This window comes from Eupeodes corollae, chromosome 1, assembly GCF_945859685.1.
Source record: "Eupeodes corollae chromosome 1, idEupCoro1.1, whole genome shotgun sequence".
Taxonomy (NCBI): domain Eukaryota; kingdom Metazoa; phylum Arthropoda; class Insecta; order Diptera; family Syrphidae; genus Eupeodes; species Eupeodes corollae.
This window is the reverse complement of record NC_079147.1, coordinates 189,602,389-189,628,158: the sequence shown is the minus strand read 5'-3', so window position 1 is coordinate 189,628,158 and position 25,770 is coordinate 189,602,389. Positions and strand designations below refer to the sequence as shown.

General features: G+C 32.0%; 1 protein-coding gene across 1 annotated transcript in view; it reads right to left on the bottom strand.

Moving 5' to 3' along the window:
* LOC129939965 (dual oxidase maturation factor 1) overlaps positions 1–25,770 on the bottom strand; it is a 118,153-nt gene that overhangs the window by 4,800 nt on the left and 87,583 nt on the right. The window contains exons 3-5 of the mRNA XM_056048172.1: positions 24,365–24,546; positions 19,559–19,616; positions 19,236–19,370 (exon numbers count right to left, since the gene is read on the bottom strand). Coding sequence (XP_055904147.1) covers positions 19,236–19,370; positions 19,559–19,616; positions 24,365–24,532 — 361 coding nt within the window. The 5' untranslated portion in view covers positions 24,533–24,546. The remainder of the gene's footprint in view (positions 1–19,235; positions 19,371–19,558; positions 19,617–24,364; positions 24,547–25,770) is intronic.

The window sequence follows — 25,770 nt, the reverse complement described above, 5'->3', positions numbered from 1 at the left end:
AATTAACAATTAATGGCAAACTTTGTGTTTTTGCATAATGTTGAATTTTTTGTTAACAAATTTGTCCAAACCAAACTGTTAATTAAATTAAATTATATTTAATCGATTTTGAATGGTTGTTGTATCAGCAAACGTAGTTATGAAACGTAGTGAGGGAGTTAGAGGTTTCTTTTTTGAAAAAAAGGAACACCTGAGATTTTTGTGGTCCTGCATATTTATGTTAAATAAATAAAATGCGTTATTGAGAAATGTATCGCCACATGATAGTGGGTGTGACTAAATGAGGCGAATAATTAGTTATACATGTTTTTTGTAAACTGTACGTTATATTAGGCTAGTGGCGGGATATCTAAAGTGCTTGTCATAAATAATTTTAGTAAACATGTTGTCGTGTAGTTTATATGTGATTTAGAATTAAGATAATAATATGTTTGACCGTGGGAAATTTAAATGGCAATTAATTTGGCATTTGGTTGTTTGTATATAATTTGCATTTACGGAAAATTACTTGAATGGGTATAAGGTAACAGATTATAGAAAGGTGAACAAGAGTCACAATTTTTTAAAAGTTATGCTAAATACTTTAATTTTTGTTTAATATAGTTGTTGGAGAGTTGAGGATCAATTGATTAATGCATTGAATATGTTATAATGGAACATAAAAAGAGAGTTAGGTAAAGCATTTCACATTCTTGATGTGCAGCTTAAAAAATACTCTACTTTCTTAATTATTATTTTTATTTATCTTAAGCTATGCAAATATTCGTTTCGAAAAATGTGTGTCTTTTTGGTTTTGTTCTCTAAGCCGATTTCTCTTAAATTTGAATAAAAACAAAGTAATGAAATATGTGTTCTTATGATTTTGTGTAAATAATTTAACTTTAACTCACAAATTCTTACATTAATTAAGAGTTTTGAAAAATATGAAATAAACATCATATATGTACCTACATATATTTTTATGTATGTATTTGTTTCGTCAAATCGAATAAAATAAAGCGCATGATTGGGTTGCATAAACTTTTTTCTGTATTTATAAAATCTGGTGAAAAATAGTACTTATATTTTAAAATTTGAATAGTTACCTACAAAATAAATTTGTCTTAAAAACTTCAAATGCCCTAAACTTAATTTATCAAATATGTTTTCATTAAAGTGGTGTTTTTAAATTAATTATTTATTGTATATACAATTTTTAAATTTCATTATACCAATATTTTTAGTATGCAGTTATTTAGGGCTTATAATTATAAGATTAACATTCGATTTTCGTAAAAAAACGATGACCGATTTTCAAGATATCGAATTTTGAACCAATTGACATTTTGATACTCAAATATTCTTAAGACAACATAAGAGTAGAAAAAAATATTGAAATCGGTTCAAAAAACTTAAAAACAAATAAAGGTTTTATCGGTGGTAATTTTCTGAAGCAATACAATAATATTTGTTTTTTTATTTAAAGAAAGCAAGTGTAAGAAAAAATGTAATATGAATCGATTGGTTCGTTTTTGAAAAAAGTCGAAGTTCTAATTTTTGACAAACAAAATTGTATAAGGACTACTCTTATTTTAAATGCCTGTAAATGACTTCGTCTAAATTGGAACGTAATCAAATCAATGGTTTGAGCTGTAAGGGCAAGAACATACAGACGGACGGATTCTGGCTATCCGATTTTTCTATTTTTCTACCATTATAATGTCATGTTTGATTAAAATCTTAAATTTGTAATTTCCATATAACTGGTAAAAAGAAGAGTTTGCATACATTTTCAACAATGATGTAATTCGCTTTTATTCTTCATTGGTATAGATGCCCCTCCATTTTGAGGTCTATTCAGTTCATCAAATCAGATCAACATTGCCATTTGAATTCATTTATTTATTTATAATTACATCAACAGATTTATGCTTACGAACTAGTTATAAGATTAAGTACTAATTTTTGTTTTTTTTCATAATAAAAGTTACAATTGAAAATGTTATCCAGGCAAAAAGGAATCTTACTTAACATAATATACATATATATATATATGTATATATATGTATATATATTAAATAATTTACAATAGTAAGATATTGGTTCCCGCTGTCCATAGTTAGTAAAATGAGGAATTTCAAAATTAAAGTGCCTCATTCTTAGTTGACGGCCAGGTGTGTAAATATTTATATTGGATATTAAATCTTCACAAATTATATCACTACACAAAAATATCCCAAGTAAACATTACACTATACATGTTGAGCCTAGATTCAAGAATATACATTCCAAGCAAAAGACATCTGGTTTCATAATTCAAATTTTCATTAACAGGAATTTGAAATTTTTTTAATGCAAATCTCAAAAAGTTTTTTTTGAACACTTCCAATTCCATCAGATACTTTTTTTTCTGTAGGATTCCAGATATTACAATTGTATTCAAGTAACGGACGGCCAATCGAACAAAACCAGTCTTTAAGAGTATGAGGGTCCTTAAAATCCACAGAACTGCGTTTTACAAAACCAAGCATAGAATTTGCTTTCGAAAAAATATGCGCCACATGCGGTTCAAAACTTAATTCGCTAGACAAAATTATACCTAAATCATTATATTCAGTTACCCTGGACAATTTCTTGCCACTAAGAGCATAATCAAACAAAACACAACTTAACGTACGAGTAAAAGTTAAAATTGAGCATTTGGTAAAATTCAGTAATAAATAATTTTTATCACACCATAAGTCAAAATTTGTTAAGTCGTTTTGAAAGGTAAGACAATCATTTATACTTTTTATAACTTTAAATATTTTTAAGACACTCTGAAGTACAAAACACAATTGAAAAATCATTAATTAAGAGATCGAAAAGGGGAGAATCTAAATGACTTTCTTCGGGAACCCCCGAGTAAACTAATATCGGAAACGATTAAAAATTCGCCAATTTTTACTATTTGTTTTCTGTTACTAAGATAAGATCAAAACCAGTAGAGTAGAGTACCGTCAAAACCGTATGCTTTTAACTTTTTAATTAAAACCTGGTGATTCACTTTGCTAAACGCTTTAACAAATTCTGTGTAAACTACATCCTTTTGTCATTATTTTTCTAATGTGTTAAAATACAATTTAGAAAAACGAGACAGATTAGTTAAAGGTGGTCGGCTACTAAAAAATCAATGTTGACGATTTGAAATATAATTTTATAATTTTATACAATTGAATTTTTACAATCTTTTCAAGCAATTTGTTAATGAACGTAGATTTAGCTATAGGCCGATAGTTTAGGATTTTATTACCGGACTTATAAACGGGATTGACATTAGAAGTATTTCAATCATCCAAGAACTCACCACTTCCTAAAGATTGGTTAAATACAAATTTTAAAGGTAAACTTAGAGTATTAGAGCAGCTTTCAAGACAATTGAGAAAACTCCATGAAAATCCGGACTAGTAGATGGCTCTAATTCACGAAGAGCAATTATCACCTCATCATTATCAACATACATGTAACAACAGTCAGTTATTGGCAACAAACTACAAGCATCAAAGTTATTTCCCAGAAGTAGATTTGAAGATTTATAAATGCTTTGAAAATTATCGGCGATCCAATCAACAATTAAAATGAACTATAAGGATCTCTAAATGAAGTGTCCGTATAATTAGTTTTAGTTGGAAAACCCGAAGATTTCTTCTTAAAATTTATAAAGTTCCAAAAAAGTTTAGGATTTTGTTTTAAATGCCCTTCAACTGTTTGCACATAGCTACTAAAACAGAACTGTGACAAAAATACAAAACCTTTACGAAGGCGATAATACAAAAAGAAATTTAACTGACTTTTTGTAATTTGATGTTTTTTTAAAAATCTTACTTTTATAATTTTTTAACTTTCGCAACCTATCATTCGACCAAGGAGAAGGATGTTACTTTGTTTGATTAATGATCGAGGAACAGAGGAATCCAAAATTCTATAAAAATTATTTTTAAATATATAAAAGCTATTTTTTGAACTAAAATTAAAATTCTTTTGCCAATTCAAATCACGAAATTGATTATTCACAACATTCAAGTTTTGTGCACTAAATTTATATTTAAATTTATCAATCTTATTAAAATTTCTAAAACTTTTGAAACAAATAGATTTAAAAAGAATTGAAAGAGCAACATGACGAATGGAATTTGAAAACAAAGGTACCCACTCCGAAACTTCAGTTTCAATGCCATCACTTACGAAAACTAAGTCAAGTAATCTATGTAAGGAGTTGTGAACAAAACATAATTGATTTAAATTCAAAGCAAATAGAGAATTAATGAGCTCAAATTCTTTTCAGAAGAGTAAACAGATGTTAAAACTTTGTTTTCTCTTGTTACACAAACAGAATTCAAATCATTAGACAAATTGAATACTATGTTGTCAATATTTTTTAAATGATGAAAATAATTTGAAAGTGAAGATTCAGGTGGAATATAACTTTAAAATATCAAAAATTTACATTCATTTTCTTTTACAATACATACACATAATTGTTCAGTATAGAAGTCTTCATCAAAATTGGTGGAATAAGCAAGAAAAGGGTTTTGAACTGTAATTAAAACACTAACACCACGTTTGGATCCAGTATCATGGCGATCAGGACGAAATATTGAAAATTCATTTCAGTGAGTCATTTGTTAATAGCCCTGAAGAAGTTGATGAAGTATATTTTCATAATCTTCACTCTTTTCGCAAACTAGCTGTAGTCACAAACCTGTGCTACAGAGTACGGTCCTTAATCTTTTATCCACGTTGAATGATGGCTGCTCAGCCGGTCCTGATGGTATTCCCCCGATAGTACTAAAAAAGTGTAGTAATGCTTTAGTTAAACCCTTTGCGTTCTAATTCAAACTTACTCTAGAAACAGTCAAATTTCCTAACATATGGAAGAAGTCATTTCTAACACCAATTTTCAAGAAAGGTAACAAGGCGGATATAACAACTACAGGCCCATTGCAAAGCTTTCTTGCATTCCTAAAGTGTTTGAACAAGTTTTTTGTAAAAGTGTAGCATTTTTTAGTAAGAATCTTATTTGCGAACAGCAACCTGGTTTTGTGAAAAAAAGATCAATCTTTACAAATCTCCTTACATTCTCAAACATATGTATGTTCAAACGCTTAAGAACAAGGTAATGAAGTTGGCTGTGAATACACTGACTTTTCTAAAGCTTTTGACTAACTTTGCCACGGATTTACTTTATTTAAACTTAAAGCTCTTGGTTTTCCACCATTTTTCTTAGCTTGGATCAAATCATACCTTGAAAACAGATCCTATGAGGTAAAATTTAGAAATAGTCATTCTCAACCTTTTGTTGCTCTATCTGGAGTTCACCAGGGAAGCCATCGTGGCCCTTTTTTGTTCATCATGTCTATTAATGATGTATCGTCATGCCTACGCTCAAATGAAGTTCTCGTTTTTGCTGACGACATAAAGATTTTTAAAATAATAAAGCCCAGCCATGAACGTATTCTTGTACAAACCGACATTGATAGTTTCACATTTTGATGTGGCAAAACTAGCTTTATCCTAAAGAGTTTAAAATGCCAAACGATAACTTTCGCGTCTCCACATTTAAAGATTTAGGTGTTAATTTCTGTTCCAACTTAGAATTTACACATCACATTAATTTTTTTGTTAATAAGGCAAGTTCCATGCTTGGTTTTATAAAACGATGGGCAAAGGAGTTCAATGATCCCTATGTTACTCTCTCTTTGTACAATTGTCATGTTCGTGTTCATCTTGAATATGCTTCGCAGGTATGGACTCCTATTACGAAATTCATAGAAAACGTAATGAATCAATTCAACATAATTTCATTCGCTTTGCTCTAAAGGGTGTTTCTTGGGATGGTCCTTAGGATCTGCTTCCCTATGAACGTTGTATTCTGCTTCTTCAAATGCAATCTACCCATCAAAGGCGTGTTAATAATGACTTAATATTTTTTCATCAACTCATTAATGGTGAATTTGATGCTCCTTATTTGCTATCTTGTGATACATTTGAATTACATGGTGGAACTCGTTACCTGCGTACATTTGATTTTATACATATTGACTTCCATATAACTAATTATGGGAAGAATGAAGCTTTAAGTCGACTGAGCATCCCTGGGATTAAAATCATTGTTTGGAACCAGTGCTCCACTATCACAAACGTTCTCATTTTAGTTTTTGTTCTGTAATGCTTAAATGTTACTTATGTTTTGTATTTTGTGCGTGTGTTAGGCTATTACTGTATTATCTTTTACTAACACAAACACATGCACTTATGATGAGCCTCTGATCGTAGTTTGAAGCTAGCTATAAAGTTACTACTTTTTAAAAATTCTGAAGTATAATAAACAATGTTTATGTTCCGAAAGCCGAACTAAACTATTCAAATCATAAAAGTATACATAAGCGAGACAAGGAGAGGCAAGACTACCGATAAAACAACTGACGAGAAAAAACGATACCGAAAACGATATGAGAATCAATTATACAAAATCAAGACCGATATGAGGGCCAGATGAGATTAGCAAAAGTCTCGTGGTAAACCTAGTCTTGTTACCGGTGTAAAGGTATCCAATAACTACTAAATAATGTGCATGTCATCTTCACAATTATTTTCTTCACCGGTACTTTTTCGGTAAATTTCATTTATTTCAAATTATTAATTATTTACGAGTAATCTAAATAAATAAAAATTCACGAAATCTGTCGATTTGTTATACATAAAAGTATATATTCAAATTTTGTATAATACTCATTAATTTGAGTTCCACTATAGTTACCTCTATCGGTTTATTAAAGTACTAAGCTTTGGCAAAACTCAAAACTGGCCAAAGGTTCAAATTAATTTAATTGTCAGTATGTTTTATACCATATGCAATTACCTATCACTTTAATACAATTATTAAAGACAGATTATGGTACTTATTGGCTCACCAATGTTCAAACCACTTAAACTTTTAATTGAACTATATTCACACGATTGATTGCAAACAGAATTAGGTAATTATATCTTTCTTTATCTTCCTTGAATTAATGAGACAAAAAAACCTTTATATTTAAGAAAACTGTGATTACTCAATAAAAAAAGTGATTGTGTTAAAAAGTCTTTAATTTTATAAATCTTAGTTTTTGTCCAAATACTTGTTCTTTTGCAACATCTGAATTACCGATGTTTTTTTTTTTCTTTCGTAATTAAATCCATCGTCTTATGTATTTCTACTATCGACTTTATTTTAATTAACCTCAAGTAAAAGCATGTCACTCGAAGCTTAAAACCATCGATCGCAACGTATCTTACTCAGTACATTCCAATGAGAAATCACAAAGTCTTACGGGTAACTTTATCTATATAAGAGTATTATGGAAGGCATTTGTTTTCATCTCATGCACAAAGTTGGAATTCCTCAAAAACAGAAGAAAAACATATAATTCACCTGCCACTCACATTTTTGTCTTTTTCTTAACTTCTTAACTCAAAATCACTGCACTTTGCACATTTTTTGCGAAGACAATAAAGATACGCGCATACCTATAGTTAACTATAGCCCATACTTATGCCTATACATTTGTAAACCGGTTGCACTCACGTTCTTGACGAACTTTTTTAGTATAAATAATTTTCCGGATCAAACTCACATTATGATCTCAATATATCTTTGACAGAGATCTCCATCTACCGACAAATGGAATAAATTAAAATTTACTACGTGCACACGCATGCGCGCACTTCTCGACTCGATTTGCCGTCATAATCATAATCTATTGCATCTATCTCTGAACTTTAAGCATAGATACAACGGGATAGATGGGGCTTAAAAGTTGGAGAGAAGTCATATTTCTAGAAGAATTGTCATAGTTAAAAATGGTTTTAAAGTCGTTTTGAGACGTTTTTTGTCAAATTGTAAGCTTTGTATGTTAGAATTTCATTCCAAATTTTGAGTGTCTCTTGTCCCAGTGTAAAGACCGTGGCACCTTCACTGGATTCCATCTCAGCCTCTATGCTACGCGGCAGCTGCAGCAATTTGTTTTCTAGGAAATAAAAATGCGGTCGGTAATTGGTGGTTAGATAGTCATACCTACTCTAGGAGATTACAGAGGAGGGTCTAGACTCAAAATTGCGATGACTTCAACTTCGATAGCGACGAACGGCGCGGCGGTGGAGCGGCGACACAGGACTTTTTTTTGCCATTTTTGTTGTATTTGTAAATATCTTTTCATTATGAAAATATTATGATATTTCTATTATGGGATGTCAGTTGCCGGCACTCGGCACCCGGTACCCGGATGCTTGAAAGTGAATGTTTGTTTTTGTTTTTTATTTGTTTCTTCACATTTTCCTTATCCTGGTAATATGGTGCTGGACTTGGACTGGACAAAACTGGCCCCAAGCAGTCACACTCATAACGATATCATACATAGGTTGTGTTAAAACTGTTGTCATTTGGCGCCGCCATTATATCATACCTACATCTAAGACTTGACTATGGCGTCCACGTCGCTCGTCGACATCGTTATGTCGATGTCGTGCCTCTTTTCAACCGTAAAAGGTGTGGAGTGAAATTGCATGTGTTGTGTACCTCTCTACCTATATCGTTTATCCCCGTTAGTACTCGTACGTAAGTAAAATATCAGTTACCATATTTGTAGGGTAGCAGTAGCAGTAGCAATTTTGACGCAATGCAAATGGTTAGATACTTAGTTATAGTATTTTTCTTCTACTATTTACGTGAATTTTGAAAAAAATACTCAACTCGAAATTCAGAGACATTAATCTTACGCAAAATGTCAGAATGTGTGTTTCAATAGACAACAAGAAGTAAAGGAATTTGCAATCAATCAATTCGGAGTCCACACGCAGATCCATCAAATGTCAGTTAGGAAAAAAATTTAATTTTGTTTTTAAGAGGAATCTGTCAAGACTAATTGAAGACAGAGTCGTGCAATTTAGGTACTGTAGGTAAAATGTTTTGTTGATTTTGAGGGATTGTGCAAATTTGAGCTGGATTTTTGGTTAATTCTTGGAAGTTGTACTGCAATTAAGTTGGACATAGCTATGAACATTGGATTGATTAAACTAAACCTACAATGTCTTCCATTTACAATGCTCATAGTTTTGTTGTTAAAACTTGGCAAACCAATACACTTGTTAAAATTAAAGTTTTTAAATTCATATTTAGAGGTCACTTTAGGCTCCTGCGTACATGTTACTTTTTCATACAAGAATTTGAATAGTCTTAAAAAAAGTTCTGAATATTTTTTGTAATTAGTTGACTGCTTCCAAAATTATAAGTTCTTATAAGTGCAACTGAATTTGATGGCTTATTCTACTGTTTTCTAGATCACCTTTTAAATTTCTCCTCATTATCTAAAGGCTGACCTTAAATATAACGCCCATGTTCTCAATTTCGATCGAAAGTGAATAGAAATCACTTTCCAATTTCAAGTGAAATGAAATTGCATGTTCTTCAATTCTATCGATTTAAAGAACTTCGAAATTTCTTTGAACTGTCAGAACTAAAGGATCATCAATTTTGATTTGAATGCGTTCAAAAAATGGAACAAACCGAAATACACTGAACATCCATTTGCATGTCCAACAATCCAATTCACAATAACGAATTGTGGAACACCCGAATTCACTTTCGCAAAGTGTATTCACAATAAGTATAATGCAGAACATGGGCATAAATATTGGAATCGGAAGCTTTATTTTATAGCCTCTACTTGCAGAAACAGTACCCGTGGCATGAGGGTTAGTGCGTTGGACTGTTATGCCAGAGGTCTTGGGTTCGATCCCTGTCTATGCCATCTAGTCTTTTCACGGACACTGCCTCTTGCGAGGAATTGACAAATTCTCCGAGAATAACTCTTGTCATGAAAAAGTGCTTTCTCAAATTAGCCGTTCGGATTCGGCATATAAACTGTATGTCCCCTCCATTCCTGACAACATTACTCGCACACAGGAATGGTTGAGAGTTGTAAGTCGCTACTTCTCAACGGACTATTGCGCCACCCAATTTATTTAATTATTTACTTGCAGAAACAATAAGTAAACAGAAACAAAATTGTCAAACAGTTTGGAAATTATTTTAACCAGAATTGGTGATTATATTTTCCTATTTTTGACCAGACTATGAGATTACAAGAATTTACTTATATCCGCCCTGCTTTATATTATTTTATACACTAGCAAACGAAAAATATCGATTATATTATTGAGCTTCGAAATTCACAAGTGCAAGGACGAAAGTGGAAATATATTAGAGCCACAGTCAAGGCAGAGGCTATGGAAGGACCACTTCTGCCGATGAATTCCGCTGTAAGGCAGGATGATCCTAGGAATCATGTAGCAAAGCCGCTGGAGCACATGGCTTGAATGCCGATCTCTTTAAATATGGATATTTTGGTTAGGAGCTTGTACTAACTTATCGGTAAACTAAGATTGGAAGAAAGCATTCCCGATGAATGAAAGCTCAGTACTGAAAAAGGAGACCGTCTAAACTGCACCAATTATAGAGGAATCAGTCTATTTAAAATCGTTACAAAATTGTCTCTGCAGTAATATGTGAACTTTTAAAGCCCATTCTTACCAACCTGATAGATTCATCAGTGTGGTTTTAGACCAGGAAAGTCCACAGTCGATGAAATTTTTACATTGAGGTACATCCTGAAAAACAACTAAAGAAAATCAATTCCAAATCTGCCTATGACAGCATCTTTTGTGGAGAATGTCCGTTCGCGCTGATCCATAAAGGTTGGAGGCAACTTTACCGAACCTACATGGTAATGCGCTGTCAGGCAATTTCTTTAACATCGTCTTTAAAGGAATATTGCAGAGCTCCTACGTCTATACTAGATGCACAATCTTTTTAAATTCTGTACAATTACTGGCATATGCTGATGACGATCACATCATCTGAAGAACTCAGGATGATGTTAATGAGGGCAAATCAAAGTACATGCTGTCATCAAGAAAGGGCCTACAACTACCTCGTCATCTCGGTCTAAATGTCACCATCGACAGACGTAACTTTGAGGTAAAAAAACAAAGTTGAGATTAAAGAAGAATTACTCTTGCTAACTGCTGTTTCTTTGGGCTAAAAAGCAATTGAGCAGCAAAGAAATGTCTCGAGCAACCAAAGTGTCGCTGTATAAGACCCTTATAATCCCCGTCCCGCTATAGGACTATGCCAAAAAAGAATGAAAGCCCCTTTTATAATTTCTCATGATCTAGGTTCCCGTATCCATTAGAAGGTGATTGGAGCAGAAGATAAAAGGACGATCTGTATGGGATGGTTGGTTCATTGAGTGGCCCGGAAAGTCTTCGACTCCACGCCCACAGGACAGCTTAGCTGAGTAAGATCACGAAACAGGTGACACGCACAAGTCGAGAGTGATCTCACCTAATTTGGAGTTCACAACTGGAAAGAGGTTTAAAGAGCTTTTTGAGTTTTATTTATTTCAAACCAAATCCCTTTTAAATTTCAAAATTACTGCAATAATTTTAATACAAAATTGTGCCTGCTCAAAAAAAAATTAATATGGAAGCATATGACATTTTTAACACGATTCAATGTTTTGTAAACATATCGGAAACTAGTCTCTTATAAAATTGATCACAACTTATAATGAAAAGTTAGGTGGTGCAACAATTCATAAGGAACCAGAGCCCATAGTGACTTAAAACTATAAATATTTCTATGTGCGAGTAATGTCAGAAATGAAAAGGGGGCTCAACATTTTGTATGCCGAATCTGAACATTTTCATGACGAGAATTTTCAATTCCTGGCAAGAGGCAGTACCCGTGAAAAAATTTGTAGGTAGGACAGGCAGCGATTGAACCCAAAACCCTTGGCATGACAGTCCTACGTACTAACGATCACGCCATGGCTACTACAAAGATTATTTTCGGATTATTTAGACCGCTTTTTAATGTACATTTTCATCATGTGAGGTTTTTGCTTATAATCTTTTGTACAAAGGTTACAACAATAAAATAGGAATGTTCTGAAAAAAAGACAAGTTTTTCTTTGTAAGTGACAAAAATAATAAATACGTGTTTTCTGCTCAGAAAAATATTTGTTTGTGTCGATAACTTTGTTCTTTGTATAAGACTTATTTAAATTTATTTGGATGCGAGTCATCGTTTCCTGGTTATTAGTTGTTATATTTTAAAACTATTTAATTAAAAATACTATGACATACAGCATTTTTATGCTAGAAAAACGTTTTCAATATATTTTTACAAACATTTTCTCAAAAAACATTCAGGCTAAAACACTCGACAGTTGAATTCCAAAATCAGTACCAACACACAAGCTAAGGGATCACTAATTTAATTTCTAAAAATAAATGCAATTACTCATAACACAAAAATGTGCATTCTTTTTTGTCTAAAAAGCTTTTCCTTGTTTCAAAGAAATACAAAAAAAGAAACAAAAACCATTCAAAATGATTTATCATTATAAATGAATTTATCCATCAACGAAAAGTAAGTAAAGTATACCCCTTCTAACTAAAGATGCAGATTATCTCTTCATACAGAGAGTTCCATAAGCCCCATGGCTAATGGCGTCTGCACTTCAATCATTCCAAATATTCACTGGGTAGCTTAATAACTTCTTTAATTGGTCATTGACCAAACCAAACCACAAATCCATCTCCATTGAATGACATAAATATTTAAATAAAAATAAATTAGTTAGTTACACGCTTGGTTGGATTGTTCGCATTCACATAGAATCACAGTTCACTTCATAAGTAACCACAGAGCAGCAGCTTAGCGATGTATCTGCATCAAAGAAACCTCTCTACAATCACTATTATACTCTTTCTTTCTCTCTCACTCATAAAGTTGATTAATTGACTTGAAATTAAAATCGAATTTTCCGCATACTCTGTGCTGATGGGGCACTACAGAGACGTAGTATTTTATAGCCCGACATTATCGAGGAGCGTTTTTTTGACTTGAGCATAGCAGTTCGCGAAGCGAATGAATTATCATCATTCCTGACCTCGTCAACTACCTACCTTACTTTACCTATACCTAACTATTCACATTCTCAATCAGAGGTTTATTTCATGTCTAGACTCTCCAAAATGATTATATATCTACTTCAGGGAGTCTGCGCGACTTCAGCACCTGATGATGTCGAGAATGGTATTTTTTGAGTCTTTTTTTTTTCATCCGTTGATTATACAGCGCTGTATTTCTTTTTTAAGAGGTGGAGATCAAGCTATCAGACACAGAGAACGAGGAGCTATAGCCCAGCCAGACAAGCAGTCTTAATGAACATAAATGTCTACCGATTGTACAGAGTCAGTGCGGTTTTTTCATTTTTTGAAAAAATTACAAAATCACCATCAAAGTTATTCGTCATTCAAACTATAAAAGAGCCTGTGGGGATCTTCCATTGAATGAATGACAATAATCTGGGTGCGATATTAATGAAATAATGAAGAAGATTAACCTGACGGAGTTGACTGTCAAATTAGTATGCAGCATCATTAAAAAAAGAAATTTTGTAATCCAACTGGTTTTGCAAAAATAAAAAATACAGATAAACAGCTGATAATACCGGGTGTCTCAATCAGTTTTGGATGTTTAAGATTATCTTCTTGAGATAGACAAACTGAAACCTGCTCAAAAATATGGTAAAACTAATTTCATAAAAGATTAGGAACTGTTAAGTTTTTCTTATACAGTTTTTTTTTTTTTTTTGGAAGAAGAACTGGATTTTAGTCAAATGTGGTCGTATAAGTATGGAAGCAGAATCATATGAATGATTCAAGCCTCTGCTATATATTTTTCTAATTTAAAAAACCCTTACTGTACAACATCATAAAAAAACATACATTAAAAAACAATATCTAATGAAAAAAAAGGTTCTTGTACCAGCTCTTTTGTTTCTTGCATTCAATTAAAGTAAATACGTGCTTAAAATTCTATTTTACTAGCCTTAGGTAAAAAGATTATGTCATTGCTTATTGCCTAGCCTTTGTTCTATCAAAAAGAATCCTTCCTTTAAACCTTCTTGATATAAAAAAGTAAATTTTTAGTTTTGGTATTTCCACTTCCACTTTAAACGAAAATAAAAAAAAATATATATATATACTTATTTCCATTAACGAAATGATAGTTCCCTTAAATAAAATGTAAATACGAAGCCATAAATCTAGACAAGCCCTTCAAAGTGTCATAAAAATAAAGCTACTGCAGAAAACCCTAAAACCACACAAAAAAATCTGAGCTATCGATAAGACCCAGACTACAACTTCCATTGTTCTCGGTAAAAAAAAAAAACAAACAACATTGTGTCAGACAACCATATCAACAAAAACCCATTGTCTGCAAAGTTTGCCACTGCTTCATTAACTAACTTTATGCAAGATCAAATTTCGTGGTAGTACCATATTTTTTTGTTTTTGCTTTTGTCTTATATTGCGAGACCTTAAACGATAAGAGATCATAGATTCGATTCGATAGATAAAAACCAACCCACACCACACCGAAACCGACACCATGCGTCAATCAAAGCACGACAACAACTTTGATTGCCATTTACAGAGGCTCACCTTGCTTTTTAGATGACACCCAGGTGTCAAGAGATTGTATATAGTTTAAAGCTCCCTCTTATAACCAAAAGGTAAACGAATCTTTGCGAATAAAGAGCCTAATGGCTTATGAGAAGAAGTTTATATGAAATATTTAGACAGAAGAAAAAATAAACAAATGACAATTAGCAAAGTTAACATCAAATGACAGAAAAAAAAAACAAATGATACGAAAATAAGAAATCGTGGGTGGAGTGAGAGATGAGTAGTTAGGAAAAATGTCATTCCCCTCTTATACAAGGTCATTTTGAGTTAAGGTAGTTTGAAACCAAACAGACACGACACGCTTTTAGGTGGTGCACGATTGTCTACCTTCAAAGAAAAAAACATAAATAAAGTTATAAAACAGTCAAATGTCAAAAGCTCGCGTAAACAAACTCACCTCGGCACTCACGAAAATGTGTGAAATGTTAAAAATAAAAAAATAACTTTAAATGTATATAATATGCAGACATTAAGAGACAGGTAGAGTTTTAAATGGAACTTAAATCAGATACTTTATTTAAATTAGATCAGATTTATTGATATTACCCACGGCAGCATTTATATGTAGGAATTTAGGTATATGTTTATGTCATTATAAACCATATCATCCATGGCTATATAGAGCTTGAAGCTTAAAATTATATTTTATTAATGAATACACGATTGCGTCAAATAAGACACACCAATGTGGAATACATACATATTCATAAAATATCAATTAGAAGAGGCCTACAAACTAATGGGAGCTATTTAGCCTACCAAATTTTTAACACAATTGATATACAAATGGACATAATGAGACCTTATAATTAAAATTAAGCAAAATGCCTATCGGAGATCGTGTTTTAAAACATGTTATACATTTCATCACTTCAACACTTCTAGAGTCAACGCGTAAGAAAAAAACCAAAGTTGAGGCACAATTTTGTGTAAATTTATTGAACCCCACTGGGATTTCAAATATTCCGCATAAGAAAGTTTACAAACATTTGGTTGTTTAACATTTTCATCCAAACACTAATAATAAATAAAGTTTATGAAATTTATTTCATGATTTGAGATGCACTTTGCTCCCTATGACGAATCGTCCATTATTCAAGAAAGGAAGTGTTAGTGAACAAAACTCAGATTATGTAAACTCTGTGTGAATTTTGAAAAAAAATCTTTAGACAACCGATGTTGATAGTTTTGCAACAGAATTTGACAACTTTAACGTATGTCGACTGTCAATTGAAAGTTGATCAATTTTATAATTTAACACCTAACAATTGATAAGAGTTTTGATAATTGAGAATTTTAGCATTTTTTGTAAATAGTAAGCAAATGATAAACAATAGAATAGATTCAAATTACAATTTGTTATTTGATATTGATTTTTGTTGCTATTTTATTTTTGGCAACACTGGTTTTGGCAGCTCGCGTAAGTTTTGTGCCTTTGTCAAACATCTGCTATGAAACGAAAAACGTTTGCAAATTATTATATTTTATTTTCAAAAGTTTATTCTGTTAAAAAATTTACCGGGCGCTTCTTCTATTTTGTTGTCAGTTTAATCGACCTACTGAAATGGATGTTCTGTCGGATATAAAACCACTAACACGCTTATTTAGAGTGTCTACTGGGGCAAATACCACAGACGCATAGCCGAGTGCTAATGAGGAGCGTGAGTTATCGAATCGGTGGCATTCGCATTCTGTTTCCGCACTGTGTGGAACATTTTGCAGAACAATTTAGTTGAAGACGGACGACCAACTACAACCCGAATATTTGGTGAATAGGCTCATGAAAATATGGCCAAAGATCCACTTTTTATCGAAACATTGTATTTAGCGAAGAACGTGTTTTCGGGTAATGGATACGTGAACGATCAAAACCTTTGTATTAAGAGTAAAGAACGACTAGAAATATTACAAGAGCAACAAATAGACTGGTCCGAACCGTAACTTAAGTGTGAATTGTTAGTACCATCGGGCATTATATGAGCAAAATAGAAAAGTTTGTCTTTTATGACATGTAGTTTCCACGAAACGATGTCTTATACCACACAGAACAATGGACGAACTATGAGGCAACTGAAGAGTCAAAAAAGCTACTGTAGCTTTATTTTTTTCTTGTAAAAAAGCTATTGGTAATAAAGGGGGCTTACAACGCAGAATCACGCGTTGGCTATAAAAATAAATAAATTAGGTGGCGCAACAGTCCGTAGAGAACCAGAGCCTAGTTGTTAAATAAAAATGAATGAATAAAATGTATTTTTAATTCTAATTCAGTACATGCTCAAAAATGCAAAACGGTTCCATTGAGCTTTGGAGGAATTTTTAAGATTCATGTGGTATCACAATGAGCCATTAAACTGGCCTAAGTGTGTCCGATTCCATTATGGACAGTCACTTTAACCTAACCTAATCTATGAGGCAACTTCGTAGAACAACAAATTATACTTTTGGGGCTGGTCAATTGGATGCCTAGATCATTAAGCCTCTAGTGTATGTGCTTTTTTTTCAATTTGCAGGTTAACGCGTTGCAATTAATATCTATAATATTTATTATGTGTTTATAAAAAAAAATTAAAAGATTACAATTCCCACAAAAACTGCAATTTGTATTATTCGAAAATAAAATAACACGCTTTACAGCAAACATTTTTAAAAGTCAGGAATAGGTCATAATCTAAATGTATATACTACCGTATAAGCTTTGAAAGAATGATAATAGTCATTAAGGCAAATTCAGTATATAAATAAAAGAGCTGACAGAAAAACCTTGTTTTACATAAAATAGAAATAAAAATTTATGAGAGGTTAATATATTCATTTAAATCTAAAGAAATCAAATGGATTTTCTTCGTATAAGAAAGTTATTTTTGGAATTGAAGTTACTTAAAAAAAAGATGTTTAAAAACTCACAAACTAAGAACTTAAAAAATTTTCATTACAGAACTTAAATGATTAAAAAAATAAGCTGAGAAAAATATTATGTACTATTCTACTAGGCATTCATTGCTCTTTATACTTCAGCTTTATTTTCAAAATTATGTTTTTCATATTTTAAAAAATTCAAATATTTAGAAAAGATGAAGGTCGAACATTTTTAAATATTTAAACTTTTTTTAATTTTTTTTTATAATAAGCGCTAACTGAAGGGGAAAATATTACCCTTATTATGTAGACACAGTGTGAGCACTAGGAAAGGGAGAGAGGGTTTGAAAGGAGGAGTTGGTACACATTGGTTTTGAATTCCTGAATATAGCAATGACTGAGAAAGACACAGTGTTTTAAGGAATTCCACATTCCCGCAGTACGGCTAAGGAACGAATCTCTGTACTTGACAGTACGACCGAAGTTGGGATCGATGGTATATTGATGAGCATTACTAGAAGCGCGATTACTTCGGTTGCACTGTTTAAGGGGAGGAATGCAACTGGCTATTTCTTTAAAATAATGGTAAAAGAGGTTGAGACAAGAAAAATGTTGACGATGTTCAAGTGACGTAAATGATCTTATGATGGGAATACCACCAATCAATCTAAATGCTCTACGTTCAATACTGTCCAAGAGGCTCAAGTAAGTTGTAGGAGCACCAGCCCAGATATGGGTGTTGTGCTCAAGCTTTAGACGTATATAAGTCTTGTGGATAACAGCCAGATCAGATGGGGTGAATAATTCTTGCATCGCCTTAAAATACCCAAACATCTTGCGGCATTTTTGTCGACATTGCGTTGGTGATCGTTTCACAAAAGGTGGTTGGTTATACACATACCGAAAATATCGAGATGTTTAGTCTACTCAATGCAAGTGCCATCTGTAGATAATGACAATGGGGGGTATATCTCTTTTTAACGATACAAGACAGCATTAGGTTTTCGAAGTATTAAATTGCTCACTGTTTTTTATTCCTAATTGTACAATGCTGTTTAGATCGGAATTTAATGAGCTTGCATATCCACATCCGAAGAAGAGGGATGTGAATCTGAAAACGAATATGAAAAGCTAATAGTACTTTCGTCAACGAAATAACTGTTCAATCCTAAATCGACTGCAATAATGACTTTTAGAATGAGGGTTGACTCTCTGATCATTTTAAACTATATAATGAATACTTTAACGCTGATGCACTAAATTCAAAAAGAGCAAAGTGCTTCCTAGTCCTTTTTAAAGAATAATTTATAAATTTAACGTTTGTTATTTTCATAAAAAAAATGGAAGTAAAATGTTTTTTGAAAATGATTTTGAGCTTGTAAATTAATAACCACAGAAGCTGTCTAGGCTTGAATTTGTTTTGCATGTACCAAGTAACTATTATCACGATAAAACAAGACTATTGTCACTTTCATGAAACTATTTAAGGACATTTACAAAATAAATAAAATAATAAATTAAATAAGCATCTTCATTTATCATTATCTTTTATACTTTTGGGACCCTATTTCTTAAAAAAGTTAGGGGATTGGGAACATTTTCAATAGTTAGAGGTGTTCATCTCGTTTTGTTCTAAACTATAATCATACCACACACATACAATTATTTTGCATACATATTTCATTTTGTCTCACGAAATAAATGTCAGTAAATCTATTTTTCCTGATGACATTAACAAATAAAAACAAAGTAATAAATTTAAATGTATATAATTCACCCACCTGCCAGTGTGACATTAACATGCATTAATCCTATATGCGTCCCGATTCGTGCTGGCAGTTTTTCCCGCGAAAATGCCTTATATGGTGCAATGATTGTTGTGTTCGCTACATGCCATGCTGAGCCGAGCCTTGTTACTGAAAAAAAAAAATAATAACATTTTATAAATTTGTCCCCCGCAAACCATTTTATAAAATAAAAAACTGAAAAATAAAAGACATCGCCATCGTAAAGTAATGACAATCCAATTACCTCCATAATATAGCTCTTTAGCGCCATAATCTATCAATTACATTAATTTAAAAAAAATACAAACTATACTTACTTAGTATGACTAGTCCGACAAATAAACTTAATGTCACGGTCGAAAATGTTGTGAATTTCTGCAAATAAAAAAATAACAAAATTAAGATATGTACAAACTTAACAGAGATGTAGAAGATATCACTCGCTGAGACAAGTTAAGTAGTTTAAAATGCAATTAATATCGATTAAAGTGCGGTATCATTTGCAGAGTTCGCACGAGGCGATCGATGTGGATAGAATATTCATATCTAACTAAAGTCAACCGTCAAGTTGTGCTTAGGAGCTTTTATAGAAGTTTTATGGAAGTTTGATTTACAATGGAAGAAATGATGAAAATAACTTGCAGTTAGAACTTATAGACTAATGACATTTTAGTCTTAACAAGACATAACCTTCCCTTTCCTAATGTCTCTTCCTATCTTCGCCAACTGAACACAGTCAACTTTAAAAAACTAATATTTCAGCGGGCGCGTCAAAAAATTAACAAATTTCCGGCAATTATCAGTATTTTGTGGTTTCCACAGACTTCGCGTGCGTGCACCTTTATAGTACTCGTAGTTTGACTATAGGTAAAGTCCAACCAACAACGCGTCGAGTATTCGGAAACACGTCATTGAAGCTACTTTTTCCACATTTTTGCTTCTCTTTTTTTAAATTAATTTATTTAATGTAGATATCTTTTTTTGTTGCTTTCAATTTGATCTCAGTTTCAGAGGTAATGATGGTAGCAACGGTAGCAACGGTAGCAAGGCTGTAAGAGCAGCAACTGAATTTTTGGCATGATTAAAATCTTAATTGAGGTTAAACTGTTTGGTTTAGTTTGGTTGGTTGATTTAGTTGGTGTTTTTTGTATAAAGTTAAAAATAGTAATAACAATTAAACAATGAAGCATGACATTGAAAAAACTTTCTGAAGGGATTTTTTGAATGTGATGTTGTTTCATTTGTTGTTTAATAAGTGATATTTTAGAAATTATTTAAACGCGTTTTTTTTTTAGGATAATAGTTTTTGACAGTAAGATAGTCTGTTACATAAATTGGGTAGCCTTCTAAGATTTGGAATATTCAAATTAGAGTAAGAAAAAATGTTCATCGCATCGATATTTCCCATATCGCCTTTAATAAATATGTATATCGATGCACTGAAATAAGGCTAAGTGCAATAATATAAACTTTCAAAACTTGGCCGTTTTGAGCTTGCGACAGTGAAATAAGGTCAATTTTCAGTAGTTGGTCATATTGTGCTCTGACAAAGTGAAATAAGGCAAAACTATTTTAAAAAATTAGACCAGCTTACTTCTTTTGCACACTATAAGTTTATGTGTAGGTGAGAGGTTGAGTGTATGTAAAGTTTCTTTCCATTAATAACAAACCACTTCATTTAAAGGGAAATAAAACCAATTTGCTTTTATTTCACTTTTTTTAAGCGTAAAAAGACCAACTGTTGAAAACTGGCTTCATTACACTTTACAAAATTAAAATAATGCCATTAAGGCACCCTTGGGTCTTATTAAATTTCAAACAAAAAGAATCGTTCGTCAAATACGCCAAAATATTAAAAATTTCAAAAATGGCTGTATTGCCCAACGACTTTTTCAGAAGAAATTACCACAAGACTTTAAACAATGTTATATGACCAAAATTAATTTTAAGATATCATAACTAAATGATTGTATTTGTTTCACCATTAGGGCATTCTGACAAATTTGTTGTTTATTTTGGGCACTAAAATGTTTTGAGTCAATCCTTAGATAACTCACCTTTGTGACGTTTTCTTAGTGATATTGTGTGCGAACTTTATGTTTTTGGGCTCTATGTCGCAAAGCACAACCTCTTTAAAAAAACAAAACAAAATGATTGCGAACAGTTTGAGCTATCTTTTATTTAAAATTTGCTTAGTCGTCGTTTTGGTTATTTTTGTGATTTTTTTTACATTTTTGATCTTTGTGACCAATTTTTGGATTTAAGACATTTTAAGATTTTTTCATTATGGTTTTGGGCGAAAAGACTTTTGACTTTCAGTTTAATGAGTTCTGTCATCCTAAGGCTCCAGGGCCAAGTTCAAAGCTTTTCTTAGTCAGATTTGTTAAAAATGGTATTAAAATGATTAACATCCTGAGCTTATTAAAGGTAGTTCAAGTTTATCTGTGCTCATGGAGCTCTGTGTTGAATGCCTTCCTGTACCATCTACATATAAGTTTATTTTCAAAGATAATGCCCCTTACAAAGAATTGACAAAAATTGTCATGAACAATGCTAGTCGTAACAATAAAAGTAGCATGCGATCCTGACATTTATGAATGGTTAAATGTTGTGAGTTACAAGGCCCTGTTGTCTAAGAGCTGCAGCGTCATTTCTTTTTTTATTTCTTAGAGTACCTACCTTAAAACTGACGGATGACATAAGGAGGAAATGTTTGCCTCCTGTTATTATCCATTGCTGTGACTTGCATGCAAGAAACTAAAAAAACTTTCAGCACTCGGCAATTGTATCACAAATTACCTCTTTTGAAATGATTAGGATTTTTTCAACGGCAACGGTGCCAGAAATTTTTCAACCCTTCTGATATGTATGTAATTTAAAAAGCTTTCATTTGTCCAAAACTTGAATATAATTCGCATATTTGGGAAAGTGCTCATAAAACAAGTCTAAAGAGTATGAACAATGACAGGCTGTAGGACTATAACTGAAACATTTACATCACTCGAACACCGCTTTAATGTTTCTTGCTTTTCGTTGTGCTACCGATATTTTTATAAACAATGTTCCAGGAATGCTCTTTAGTGTCAGTGTAAGAAAGAATGAAATACTGTACAGAATTAACTAAAGGTTTTCCCCTAAAAGGTTTCATTATAAATAGGTCACTTATTGGATATAGTTATCACATATCAAACAATCATCTTTTAACATTTGACAAGTAAAAACTAAGCGATTGTTGACAATGCAAATTGCTAAAATTCTCTAAAAAAATGGTGAAAATATTAAATCACGGGTTTTCCATTTAACATAAGAACTCAAGCTGGCAGATCACCAGTAACGTAGAGTCATCGTATCTATCCTGATTGAGTACTGGAAATAAATACAAATGATATGGATCTTCCCCGAAAAATTATTTTCAGAGGTTTTTAATGGATTTTTACTGTCCGGAACTGGAAGATTTTCATATGTCTGAGGTCCTTTTTCAACATGGCCCTAGGCACTACTCGTAAATTCTTGAAAAGTTAATCATAAGTTCCCACCGAAATCTTGTGATTTACCACCTTTACACTATTTTACGCATGATTATTTTTTGTCTTGCGAGTAATAAACCTTTTTTTAAACGGATTACAGAATTGATGAATAACATTAAACACATTTTTTTGACAGTAGAACTTTAAGTAAGCATTCTCGAACCTTGTTTGCCTTAACTTCGACTATAAACAGAATGTTAAAAATAGCTTTTGTCATTTTGTCACCACAATCGAATAGTTTCATAAATTAATTTAAATTCCATGTACAAAGTGCAGACATTTTAAAAATGCCTCAAGCTATATCACCAAACAAAAATATTGCTCTGAATAAGTGATTTATGGAAAATGCAAATGGTCACATTCACAAATTCGCATATGTTCACTTTACAACAAAAACGCGGAACACCCAAACCAGGAAACTTGCAGTACCTATAGAAATTAAAAGAACGGTTTTTGTCTTTTTTTTTGGTTGGTCAGATTAACCAAAAAACAAAAACTAAATAAACTTAAGTTGGTTAGCTAATTTCCATATATATTGGCCAATTGCATGCCACAGCCGCTACAACTATACCGAGTGACCGCAGTTCAAAAAAAATAAATTAACTTTCAATGGATAACATGCACCAAATTTGTACCAACTCAGTCTGATTATGATTTCAAATCGAGATATATTTGCATTTCAAAATACACAAACAAGCCCATAAGCGAGAATAAGGATTTAACCTGAATTTCACTTAAATACAAAAAACCTGCATAAGAGTGAAGTGAGGAGCCGATGCGGAGTCATATACTTACTTAAGTCTTAAGTTTAAAAAAGCAAAACCTCCCACCTGACGGATTTTTCGTCTTTTTGTTTTAAATAAATTTAAGCTCATTGAATGAATGAATAATAATAGTGAAAGACCGACAGACAGACAGGTGGACGACCGACGACAACGGTGAGGTATATAGAAACATAGGTAATGGATTTATTTCAAATCCGCAGATCTTGAATATATGTCTACTTAATGAAACTGCCACTTCAAAGCCTTTTGTGGACCAATTTTTGTCTTTTAAAGTCGTCTATGTGCTCCGTTTATTTTTTTTTTTGAAAGAGGTGATTTACGTATATTGCCGTCGAATGTCGAACTGATTAGGATTATTTAATTCTGTCTCCTGGAGGCTATATCGAGCCCGTGTGTCAAGACACATATTATATGGAAATTTAAATCAATGATTTTATTTAATTCAAGATCCCAGAAGCGGATTTAAACATCGAGATCGTTTTGTGTAAGTTTAAGTTGTCAAAAAACCTAAAACCAAAACGAAGGCAACTTCTAAGCCATTTGGCCAATTATGTTTATTTTTTTCGGATTTTCTACTATTTTTTTGAAGTTATCAGTCAGTAAGATTTACGAATTTGAAATAATTGTATTCAACAGGATTGACTTTTTGCTTACAACTACTTGTAGCATGTGCCATACATTTTTATGCATGTATATCGACCGAACCAGGAGAGTTTGTAGAAGATCAAAATCCGAATGCTACATTTTCTCAAATACATAAAATAAATAAATAAATTTTACAATCTTTGTTGTTCATTTGATGTTAGTTTACCTGTTTTCTTACACCTGGAAATATAACTAGGAAAGCAACGTAAAATGTTGCAAATAAAACTGATACAGCGACAATTGATACATCTCCAGTGACCGGCGTCCGATTTGAAAATGAATATAAGGTGGGTCCACCATCGTCTCGAAATGCGTCGAACCAACCCTTCATCATAGGATTGTTGAGCTCTGGAAAAGAAGAAAAAAATACATCATGAGTTTATGGAAGTGAAAGAAAAAAATGTATTTAATTTTGAATACTAAAAAATAAACATCAAATCATTGGATAAGATTTAAGGCGTTTTTCTGTCTTCAAAAATGAATAATAACAAATTTAAGAAAATAGCTTAAAAATAAAAGGAATGGAAAAATAACGTATACGCGCTATTAAATTTTGTTGGTTTACTGTCAAGGAATTCAAACTACATCAAGTTAGTGGATCGAAATTTGACAAGAAAAAAGAGGATGGGATCCGACCCACACTGATTACTTCTCAATTCTTTTTGAGAAATGCAAACATCTTTAATTCGTCAAATAGGACCGAATACAATAACTTCCTACGGACAGTTAATAAGAATACTTTAAATGCTAGACTTAGTGTTATTATTTTTTCACCACTTAAAGACAAAAATGGAGTTCTTACAATTTAAGCCGTGATGTGCCTATATCTTCCAAAACAACTATTATTTTCCCTTCAGCCGTTCAAAAAATTTGACTTTTGTTTAAAAAAGCGGCTATAAGCGTACAATAAAAGAAGTTATATTTAGTTCCTTGTTTTTGTCGGATAAGACTTATGAATTTCTCTTCTAGAAGTTTAAAGTTAATGATAAGTGGTGAAATAAATATGTATTTTGTTCCATATTGAATTTTAAAATATATTGTTAAATATATTTGTTTGTAATAGCGCAATCGGGCCGATTTATCAAATTTAATCTTTTGAAATTTCTTGACAATTGAATGGCTCCTAGACTCTTTGTTCGAACCCACTCAGTATCTCAAGAACTAGCGGAATAGTTTCTATTTTGCAAATAATAACATCAAGATGTACAAACAAGACTTTTAATAAAAGAAGTGGGTAAATTTAGTTGAGCCCAATATATATCATCAATCTATAATTTTATTTTACATAGTTTGACTTCATACAGAATAAGCATGAACTTATAAAAAAAATCAGTAAACAGTGTTATAAACATCAGAGCTGAAACAAGTAAGCCAATTCAAAGCAATTTTTCAAGAAAAATCCACTCAAGAATTTAAGTATAAACAAACAAAATGGCACGAATATCTTGGGAAAAAATATAACATTTTGTTTTATTTTATAACATTTGGTATCGTTTGAAAAAAATCAGTCGACAATTTTGTTCACAAAAATTAAAATTCATCTCAACATTTTACTAAGTTAGTTGTTGAAAA